Here is a 12,208-nt window from a genome sequence, read left to right as displayed (position 1 = left end):
TCGAAAGTCCGTCTGTCTGTCAGGATGTCTGTCGGTCTGTATAAGGAGCTAAACGGATGGGCAGAACCACTTGAAACTTGGTATGTAGCAGTTTTTAGGCCTTGCACAGAGGGATTTTTAGAATTAATTTTTTTGGGCCAAAAATAACAGTACCTACCTATCATACCAATTTTGAAAAAGTTTAATTTTCTCAAAAACGGCTCCTACGCACGATTTTGTTAAAAAAAATTCAAATATTAGTTTTTAGACTAGGTCTATCTTTTCATGAAAAAAGCTTTTTTCAAAAGTCCTTATTAACGGTACCTCTCGTAGAATCGTTTTTTAATTTCGAACTATATTCCAAATTACTACTTAAATTTAAACGAATTTTTGTATGCAAAAATATATATAATATAATATATCGTCGCCGTTCAATGAAAACTCCCTAAGTCCTTTTTTCACTTTTTGAGAAATGGCATTGGAAATTGGTTCTCCAATATTAAAAATTCAAAAATGGTCTAATCTACGTGTTCGTTAACATTTCGGTAAAATAATTGCTTTGTTACAATTGAAAAATAAAGCTTTGGTTATTGGGTAACTTGGAAAATGTAACTGAAGTCGAAATGGACTTAGGGAGTTTTCATTGAACGGCGACGATATATAATATAAATCAAAAATAAAATTTTGAAAAAAATCATTTTTGGATTTTTAAAAAAATTTTGATTTTTTTTTTTTTTTTTTTGAAAAATCAAATTTTTGAAAACGTGACGTTGAATTTTGTGAAATTTTGGTTTTATGTGTCGATTATAATTTTCTACAACTTGACATGCATTGGGGACAAAATCCCGAAAACCCAAAATCCCGAAAACCCAAAACCCCGATAAACCAAAATCCCGAAAACTCAGAATCCCGAAAACCTAAAATCCCTAAAATTTGCGCAAATTTTTCATTTTATATAATTTTTCGCGATTTGGGTTTCGAAAACAATCCTAAGTGTGAAATTAAGTTTAAAAGATAAAATAAGAAGTGGCTCACAATATTAACTGTCAATTAAATTGCATCTAACAAATATTGGATGTTTTTCGTAGCCCAATGAGATTGGGAATTGAACACAAATTCAAAAACATTGCAACATTTTTGATGAGGTTGCATTGGGCCAACGGGACCGAAATTGATGGAATCCATGCATTTGTGGCAGCAGTGTGAAAAATTTAAGATTTTACAGTTAAAATAATTTATTAAATTAATAGGCTTTTTTTGCACTTTGATACCAATAACTTCCTTGTAACTATAGATTTGATAAAAACCTTTACCATCCTGCAATCCCCTTTGGACGCTCGTATTTTTAAAAAAGTTGGCCACCTACGTTCCTATGGATTTTTTTTATACCACAGGTGTTTGAAAATTTTCATAAAACATTTTCTTTCACATTTTGCATCGAAAAACAAATTTCAAAATTTTTTTAAAGAAAATATGCAACAGTTATAAAAAATTTTAACTTCTTATGTATTGAGCCAATTATTGTAGAAAATTATTAAAATAAGAAATTTATAAAATTCATTCATTCGTGGTTGTGGTTAATGAAAACGTAAGATGATGAAATTTAAAGTACACTGAACGAAAAAAAGCTAATCTAAACTGGTTGCGATAGAAACTTTTTATATTCGGTTTCAGAACAGGCAAAAGTGCACCTATCAGCCATTTCAGGATTATCCACTTTCTACCGGACACCCTGTATAATATAAATCAAAAACAAAATTTTGAAAAAAATCATTTTTGGATTTTTAAAAAAATTTTGATTTTTTTTTTGGAAAAATCAAATTTTTGAAAACGTGACGTTGAATTTTTGTGAAATTTTGGTTTTACGTGTCGATTTTAATTTTCAACATACCAAATTTATTTTTAAATTTTTTTTCAAAAAAAACTATTTATAAAAGATTACTTTTTTTAAAAACGACACTAACGATTTTTGAAATTTTTTTTTCTAAAAATGCACCTTTATAAAAGAATGTAAACTGCATACATTTTTCGGACCTCAATTTTATGTAAAGAATTGTTTTTTTACATTTGAAGAAAGAATTATTTTTATATAAAGTTTTTAGTTCAAAGAGCAAGTTCGTTTTTTCTACTGTCACAGTCACACAGTGGTGCGGCGATAGTATTGTTGCGGTAGTTTTGTCTTTATTTTTTATGTTTTGAAGATAAAGTACCTTTCTACAAAAAAAAAAAAAAACATTACTTGTTTTATTTTACACAATATCGATATCTCCTTGAAACGGTACAACTCCTGAACCGATTTTATGCTATTTTGTAGAAAAGTGGACAATAAACAAATTTTACATTGCGTAAACAAATTTGTTATACCTTCCATTGCAAAAGACTTACATAACAAAAACTCTAATACTTTTGAATATTAACCTTGTTTTTACAAATGGTGAATTGATAGCTTAGATTCTGACATTTCCCACATTTTTCATTTGTCTTTGTAGAAATAAAGGATTCAGCATTCTTCCATATTTAACGAGTGTTTTTAAAAAGATGTTTAAATAAGTTATCTCAAAAATGTTGTTCTTGTAACTGGATTAAGGTATATAGAGGTAAACAGAAAAACACAGGTTCTATTTTGTAAAATTTCTAATTAAAACAACCATGAATACAAACAAGTTTAGATTATAAAGTATGATCCCGTAACACAACAGGAATAAAATATCTTCTATCCAATATTAACTTCCCTTTTAATTTATTACTTTCATTCCTTCATTAGTAGGTAGTTCATTTGACCTATTGTGCACGTAATTTAAATGCATTCGGATTTCGGAGTTAATTAAAAACCTACAATGTTTTATACTTCCTTATATTCCAACGTCGTTGTAAGTAAGTTTGTGCCACTTTGCATCCTCACTCAGCCGTGACTATAGTTATAATCCAAAAATGAGACCCACTTTACCCAAAAGTATCTACCTTTCCACAGAGTTTATACTATAGAGTCCCTTGGATGCTATATGACACAAATAATATAATTTCGTGCTCACACAGGTAACAACTACCAACTACCTGCCCACGACATGACGACGACGATGACGTTAACAGCATGCAATCTGCATTTTTGATTGCAATTTATCTCATTTGGCTCAAATGAAGCTGAAATGTCGCTGCTGTCAGTAGAGAGCAACTAGTATTATATTAGCAGCACCACCATCAGCTCATCTAGGTAAGGTACCTACCTGTTATCCTGGCTGTCGACAAGCGCTCTTCCAACTGAAATTAATTGCATTGACAGGAGCACACGAATCCTACCAAGAGTCCTCATATTTGGCTCTGAGCTACTCTGGGAATCACACAAATCTGGCAAACGGGTTATGAATAATTTGAAAATAATTAGAATGTAATCAAAATTCTCTGATGCATGTAAATTACAATATTAGGTTAATTTTTAATGACCTGTTTTGTTGCAAAAAAGAACAACAAACAACATCATAATCATCATATCGTCATCGTTTTTGTTGTCAAGCTTGTCGTCATCGTTGTTATTTTAGTATTACATCAGGAATAATTGCAAGGTACTCTGCTTGGTATGTAATTAAAATAAACCTAAATGGGTAATTGCATGACATTCAGTAAGGTTCTTGACATGGAAAACTATTAAAAATAAATTCTTAATCATGGAAAAAGTCAGCAAACAAAATAAACTTTGAAATTTTTACCTAATTTTGAGTAAAATGTTCAAAGGTGCAAAGTAATCGATAAACCCTTATTTCTTGCTCTTCATAAATTCAAGCCCAAAACAATAAAATCATGAAAAAAAACCATACTAATTCCAATTTCATGGAACATTATTTATCTTATCGTTGCCGATTAAACTTCATACTTTGATTAAAAGCGATTAAAGCTACTCACATTTATTTCTGTTTTTTTTTTATTACGTTTACAAAATTAATAACTTAAATTCACGCACACAATACCAAGTAAATGTACACTTACTAAGAATAAAAAAAATGTCAACTTAGACTAATTTTAACACAATTTCTAATAATAACTGTTGTCCTGTCGATTTGGCTCGATTGTAACTCTTGCATAAGGACTATTTGATCCAATTTTCCTCCTCATCGAAACCCTATTCGATTTCGGACGAAGTCCAATAACAACCAAACTTATTCCAGCTGTACAAAGAATGAGTGTTAGAAGAATCAAACAAGCGTAAACCCATTTTGGCCAGCGGTCACATGAAAAGTCTTTCTTTTGCACTTTGGTCAATTTGACACCACGCAATCTAGATGGAGTGATACATCGTCCATTGGTATCGACTTTCAGCTCTTTTATCCAAACCATGTCACAATCACATTTCAATGGCATTCCATTGAGATCGATTTCTTTTAATTGCTGAAATACTGGAAGAAGTGTTTCGTTGAATGAACGCAAAGCAGATCCACGGAAACTCAAGACTTCCAAACTTCGATTGGTTGGTTGCTCTCCGAAGGCAAATTCATGGAATGATGAAAGATGTCTGCAGTTTTGGAAACTTAAAGCTCTTAACTTTGTTAAATGTGTCAAAGAATTCATTTCAACTGTTGTAAGTGATGGCATGTCTTCGAAGAAAAGAATCTCCAATCCTGTTAGTTTTTTCGTATGACTTTCTGATAGACTTGACAAAGGATTTCCACTAAAGTCCAATTCTTTCAAAGTCAATGGCAAAACAGATGGTATCCTCTCGAGTTCATTATCCCTCAAGCTTAATGATGTTAGTAAAGCTTTTTCGGGCAAATTGATTTCCTTCAAGCCACATTTATCTAATTTTAAAGTTGCCAGTTTCAAACAAACTCCAAATTGTAAATAAAAATCAGCCGCCTGAAGATCACTTGAGTTGTTCAACTGTCGATTCCATGACATATCCAGTTTATTTAAAGAAGGAAGAAAACCAAATACATTAAATCCAATTTGTTTGACATTATTATGTGACAAATCCAAGACTTGAAGATATTTTAAATCTTCAAATGCATTTGATGAAATTGTTTGTATGGCATTCCAACTAACATAAAGTTCCTGCAACATTGTTAAATGTTGAAAGTTATTCTCCACTAATTCCAAAATATTATTATGCATAGCATTTAGAATTTTAAGACTATCACTTTCAAAACTTGGCACATATTCTAATGTATTCCAAGATATATCGAGTGTATTGGAATACAGAGGGAGAACATCGCCAGGAAAATCTTTAGATTTCAAGTTCTTGAAGCTGCAGTCGATTTTGACAGCTGGAACACCCCATGGTGATTCATTTTCGCTACTACAGTCACAAGTGTTTCGCGAACGATATTCGGTTGGATGACACAAACTTGCCAAAAGAACATCTTCTTCGGCGAAATTCACCGAAACCGAGATGATAAATAAAATGGTTAAAAGATATAACCGAATCATTATTAAGATTTGAATTTTTAAGACGTGTTGATTTATTTTAAACAAGTTGGACGATTAATAGGAGAAACTTAAATGAGAATAAACTACGACAAGGTGTTTCAAAAGCTAGGCAAAATTGTAATGAAATCAACAACATGGTTAATCTTATCATTTGCCACAGTTTGATAAGATAAAAGTGAAAGACCGTATTATCAGTTATATTTTTGTAGTGAGGGTTGATTCAGAAATTTATTTTTTACTATCTTTCGGAGTAAATAAACTTTGGTCATGTTTATATTTTCAAAATATTGATTCAATTTCAAAATTGTTTTATTAGCGTAAGGAGGTTTATTGATGATGGTAGATAATTTTTGTTTCTCATGAAAATTTTATGAGTGAGGTGACCATGTTTCTTTTATAGTAAATTGGATATATTTTTTTAAATTTTATTTTCTTAAAATTCAATTTGAGATAAATTCTGACTGAAGGACTCGATTAATCTATAACAAGGACTATATAAAAAAAAATTGTTTTTTTTAGACAATTTCATAAAAATCGCATAGCGGAATTCGTTTTTGAAAATTTTTGATAATTTGTATAAATCGACCTTAAAGGTTAGAAGCTTGAAGTTGAGAGCTTTTTCGTTTTTTATATTTTTTATAAAATTTCTTAAAAATTAAAATTAAATCAAAATTAATATAAAATATAATAACTTAGCATGTTTTTAAATGTAAAATTTAATAAATTAATGGTTTTAACCCTTTCGAAGTCAAGCTATGAAAATCAATATTAAAAAATGAAAATATGAACAGCAAAAAGTTATTTTCCAAAATAATAAATAGTAAAACTAATGTGTTACTCTCATGTTACAAGTAAGTAACATGCACTGCCTATGACCACCAAAAAAAGTCGGACAACTGAGAAAATAAGCCAAAAAACAAAACACTTTCTGGATTAACATTTTGAATATCTTTTTTTTTCAAAATTATGACCATATATAAAAAAAATAAGTTTTTTGCAAAAAAAAAAAAAAAAATAAAATGCACGACTGCTCTTGCAGTTCAAAGCACTTTTATGTTACTTTACTTGTAGATTATAAGAGCTACCTCTATATAAATTTTTAAGAAATTTGGTTTATGTAGGGGAAGAGAAGACATGAAGACCATATTTTTGTTAAATAAAAAATTTCTTTTTGTTATTTGACTTTTTTGAGAAAAACTAAAAATGCTATTTTATTGCAATTGCTTTGAATATTACGTATGTAAAAATTAATCAAAATCGTTAGAGTCTTTTTCGAGAAAATTGCAATAACTCGAAAATTTTGTATTGGAGGTATACGTTCTAAAAAATCCGTCCACCCGTTTAGGCTGTAGCTACTTGTATAGATCAACGCACCGACGCACAGTGTGGGAATTCGCTCGTTTAGCGGAAATAAATTAATAGCGCTTACAGGTTTAACTTTTTCAGAATTCTTTTTTTGCAAGATTTATTATAAATATATCAATAATGAAAAATAATAACAATTATTTAAATATCTCGTCAAATTTTTTATGTACAGAGCTCTGAAAGTACAAGTTTTTTGCCTTTCGGTGGACTCATTTTTAAAAGTACTGTACGGTCACAAAAAAAAAATTTACCATTTCTTTTTTATAATATTATTGAAAAATAAGTAAAATAATGAGTAGAAGTACGATTAATAACATATTTACACATATTTTTGATTTACAGAGCTCTAAAAGTACACGTTTTTGGCACCTTAGACCCTCTTAAAAAATTAATTTCGCGCAGAAAAAAAACTTTGTATTCATTTTTGTTGCTAATATTTATATCTATTACATACGAAAATTAAATAGAAATAATTTTATATGCATAATTAGCCAATTTTTTGATAAACGGAGATTGGAAACTACATAAAGGTTAACTGGAAACATTGGGTTTTTTGCCTTTTTTGCAGGACTCATGAAATTCTTTTTTGTTTTATCTTATGATGGTCTGATATTATAATATGAGAAAGTACATTCATTAGACTATTTACAGTAGTTTTAAATTCTCAATGAGTCGTGAAAAGTATGTGAATTTCAAGCTTATACAGTTTCGACCGATTTAACCCCATATTTCACTGAATCTTTAACAAAGCGTTCTTATAGTTGCCATAAATAAATTTATTCTATCTTCAGAAAGCAGCACATTGTCTAAGCCACGAATTATAAATGACCAAGCACTTGATTAGTAAGTTAGCACTTAGGGAATATGAAAACCCTGTTTAAATATCGATAAACGTTATGAAAATGAAAAAATTTTAAATTATTTAAATTTTTTTATTGGGCAATTCCATGGTAACTCACGTTACATTCACAAAAATTTCCAACACATAAACAATTTTTTTTTCAATTTTAATGTAAATTGATACGAAATTACTATCCATGAATGGAGCATAACTATTACTTTCATAATTAACTAAAAAAATTGTCTTTATTTTTAACATTTGCTTGGGAAAAATAAAAGTTTGATTTTAACTGACGTAACAAAAATCGGACACGAATTTTAAGAGTCCGACAGTATGAAGTTTTTATGTGAAATTAAGAACCTCAATTTTTTTTCAATGAAGATTCCATACATACAAAATTACAAGCTTTTAATATGAGTGACAAAACCAAACATTTTTTCAATATTTCGAAGAAAAATTTTAAAATATTTAGGTAACTCACGTTACATTATTTTGGTAACTCATGTTACCTGCGATTTGTGGTTCCAAAAGTAAAGAAAAGATGCATTTTCACTCAAGTTTTTTTTAACCGAATAGTCTGTAACGAAGGTTGCTTAAATGTTAACTTATTTTAGCACTCACGAGGGGATATTGTCATCGTCACTATTAGACTCATCATATTTTCAGTTTGCTTGTTTTTCCGTCATTTTCATGTGAAATTCTTCTGTTGTTGGCAAGCTCATGCTATAAAAAAGCTTTAAGATTATAAGATTCAGGGAGTTTAATAATTATTAAACTCCCTGAATCTTATGTCTATCCATAAGGGAATACAACAAAGAATCTTTTCTTGCAACTTGCATAAAGAGTTTGTAAATAGTAATTTGCTAATAAAAAAAGTAAAAAAGACTGCATAATTTGTTCAAAATTCGTGTCCACTTTTTCATGGAATTACCCTATTATTACTGAAACACCCTTTATCCGATGTAATCTTTTTTTATTCCTTGGTAGTTTTCTCATTTAATTTTTCAAATTACTTAGTTCTATTTTTTTCTTACTCTAAATTTTGGATTTGAACATCTTGTATTTCTGTTATAACTATTTTTAAATGAATTCATTATTGTTTTTTAAACACCCTGTGAAATAAAAAAAGTTCTTAAATTTATAACATAGCTAACCAAATCATAAGAAATTATTCAATTTTGAGGGTAGGTCATCTTTTTTTTGTTGAATAGTCACTTAGAAAAATCAAAAAAATATATATTATAACATAATTGAGGTGCCAAATTTTAGTGATTCTTGATAGATAATAAATCAAGCTTTGCATTGAATATTGTCTCTTAGCGGAACAACGCGGAATAACTAAAGTTTTGCTCTAACAAAGGTACAAAAATCGAAAAAAAAAACACATTTTTTTAACTTCAATCACCAAAACAAAAATGTGAAACACCCTGTGAAATAAAAAATTACTTACATAATTATACCTTGATATTAAGAAAATATAAAAAAATAAAACTTTTTATAAAACTCACACCAAACGCACGAGAAAAAATTAAGAGCAAAGTAATCTCTTCCACCAAATAAACAGAATAAAAATCGCCAACTGCAACTTCAAAGCTGTTTTTTTTGTTTAAATGATCCCCACCTAACAATGCTTTTGTTATCACTTTCTACAATCTATTAGCTTTAAGAAAAACCGGTTTTGGCATCAAACAAGGCAAGTCATTTTTCGAATTAAATTCCGCTAAATTCGCGAAATCCCACACTATGCGACGCACAAACCGACGGACGTCATGACGAAACCCACTTTTTTGGACTTCTCTGTCATCGTAATGTAAGTTTTGATTAAAACCTCGAAATTTTTGTTGACACGAAACCAATACTTGCCCTATTGAGGAAGTAAAAATGTGAATTTACGTCCCTTTGTCGATAAAAAAAAAATTATGATATTTGACTAACTTTTTGTACTAATCCAGTAATTGGGCATTATTATCTTTCAATTAAGCCACCGAAACCTAAAATATTTTTTAAAGGAATATTTTTTTACGAATTTTTAAATATATGTTACATGAGAGTAACACTGGGTTAGAAAGAGTTTGAATGCTTTAAAAACTAGAATTTTAAGATAGTAAATAAAATAATCTCACAGCTGTCTTTGACTATACGTAGGTAAGGTATATCTCTCATTTCATTGTGCATCAAAGTTACACGCAGTTTTATCAATATTCAACATTGACTTATATGAATTGTAACTAACTGTGCATCGTTAAAATCAAATATTTTTTTCAAATTATTTAGCTCTAAGCAATTTGCAATTGCAACCAATGTAAATGAAAAAATTGACAAAGAACTTAAAACCCACCTCATCATATCCTTGTTTTATAGTAATTCAAAATAATTGCACACAAATTATGAAATGCGCTCTCGTCGGATATAATCATCTCATCATCATTATATTTCCTTACAAGAAAAGAGAGGAAGAAAATATCTCACACAACACAAAGCTGGAAGCCACAAATTGGTTTTGAAATTATGATGGAACCCAGTTTCCAGCACTTAAGGATATTGCTTTAATCACTGCAAGTGGCATAATGCAATTGAAAGGACATAGAGGTTGGTATATATCGATCCTTTTGAAGGAAATCAAAAACACCAATCAATTATTTCTCCTGCATTGAAAGGAGTATAGGTAAACGTATATAAGATATATGTGAAAAGGCATTTCGTCCATATCCTTAAAACTGTCAATTGCACTCCTATGAGACTCATAAAGAGGTGCTGTACATATACAAGCACTTCATAGCTTTATTATTTTTTTGCCTCGTGTATATATTTTTTAAAAACTTCAAACATCTGTGTAGGACTTGGAATTTCCGTTTCCCTTTGAGATCCCACTTCAGCACCCATTTTGAGACAGATTTTATTAAATTTAACCCCCACCCTCACGACCGAGCCCCAGAGCATGCATATTATCTCCATTTTCCGAGTAGAGGATGTGTCACACAATTAACCATTCAAAACCCTTGGCTGACATTGCGCGTTTATAAGCGAGATCCGACCTGGGAACTCCATCCTCCATTGCTCCTTGTACCTCCACCATCCACCACAATAGAACGATAAATTCCCCGCGTTAGCTGAATGCGGGTGAAGGCTGATGTGCGGTGTGCGTTCTACCTTCGTCTGTGTATGTGTCACATCTTAAAATGGATGAGACTTGGGTTAAATATATTTTCTAAAAACGAATGTCGTTTCCGGTTGAACAGGTTGCGCGGGGGCGAGTGGGACCGGGTTTGGAGCCCGTAATACTGTAACAATAATAATTATACTCGTTACGCTGCTGTGGTAATCTGTTAAAGTATCAATTCAATAGAATTTATTTGGCTTTCTAGCAGGATTTTTTGTTTTCCCATTTCACACGCTGCCGGATCGGATGTATGTGAAAGCGGAAGGTGCGAGCCTGGGGGAGACGCTGCCGTGCAAGGTCGATGCGAGGACACGTTTCCTAGATTCCATTTAGATGATACCTAGAGATGGATTAATGATTGCTTTTTTTATACATGTGTGAGTGTGTGTGTGTGCATTGGTTTCACGTATTTGATTTACACCTGTCATCGTTAAATTCAATTTTCATTATATTGCTGTTGACGTTTTGTGTGCGCCTTTCCCCGCCCCAAACTTGATCCATCCACATCAATATGTGGTTTTTGAATGTGTACTCTTGTGACTTGGTAACGAACGTTACTCAGGGGGAGGTTACCATTTAATTGATTCGGAATTGACAATTAATTTATTACGGTAAAATGGATATGGAATTTGCGGATTGCCATTGCCATATATATTGAAAGCAAGTGTTTTCGAAGTTGACACAGTGTTGTGTTTGGTAATTATTGAAATATAATTAATTTGTCAACAGAGGAGAGAATTTTGGGTTCCAGAACAGAGAGAACGAGAAGACCAAAGATAGGAATGTGTGTGTCTGGTTTGGGGTAGGGACGCATGGTCTACATTAAAGAGGTGACAATTGATTATGGATATGGGTCACATGAGAACAAGGAGTGTGACCACAATGATAGGGGCATGGTTTACCTATGAAAGGACATAAGTGATTGGAATGGGTAAGGATAGGATATAGGATAAGGCACTTGTATATGGTCTCCATATGACATAGTCGATGTCATGTGAAATCGGCCATGTGACAAGGTTTTGTTATGCTATCTATAGGTATTCTGTATAACTTAAAGTGGGATGGTTTAAATGGGTGTAATGAAAATATTGTGATATTGAATTTTGATAGAACAAGTAGCTTGGAAAGCTTTTGATGTGTGATGGAAATTAATTCGTTGATTTTACAAGCCTGAGGTTATACAGAGATTCAGAGAATTGGATTTATGCGATTATCTGTTTTGTCAGAGAACATTTAAATATAGCAAAACCAAAGAAACATCTGGGGATTTAGCATAATTATGATTGCTTGTGAATTATATTATGGATTTTGTTTTAATGATGTTTTGAAATTATTAAATATTCTAAAATTACTTTTCTATAGTTGAAGATGGTGAAGGTTGATTTTAAATATTGAAGTATTTTCAATGATGCCTTTTGCTGGGTTGAAAAAAAAACCAGAAAAGGTTG

General features: G+C 30.9%; 1 protein-coding gene across 1 annotated transcript; it reads right to left on the bottom strand.

Annotated features, from left to right (window-relative positions):
- Positions 1 to 3,875: 3,875 nt before the first annotated feature.
- Positions 3,876 to 5,488, bottom strand: LOC129921562 (leucine-rich repeat neuronal protein 1). Its single transcript, XM_056003448.1, has one exon. The coding sequence runs from the start codon at positions 5,392 to 5,394 to the stop codon at positions 4,006 to 4,008; it is 1,389 nt and encodes a 462-aa protein (XP_055859423.1). The 5' UTR covers positions 5,395 to 5,488; the 3' UTR covers positions 3,876 to 4,005.
- Positions 5,489 to 12,208: the final 6,720 nt, after the last annotated feature.

The sequence above is a fragment of the Episyrphus balteatus genome, chromosome 1 (genome assembly GCF_945859705.1).
Source record: "Episyrphus balteatus chromosome 1, idEpiBalt1.1, whole genome shotgun sequence".
Taxonomy (NCBI): domain Eukaryota; kingdom Metazoa; phylum Arthropoda; class Insecta; order Diptera; family Syrphidae; genus Episyrphus; species Episyrphus balteatus.
Note: the sequence above shows the minus strand (reverse complement) of the source record. Positions and strands in the feature narration are given on the sequence as shown.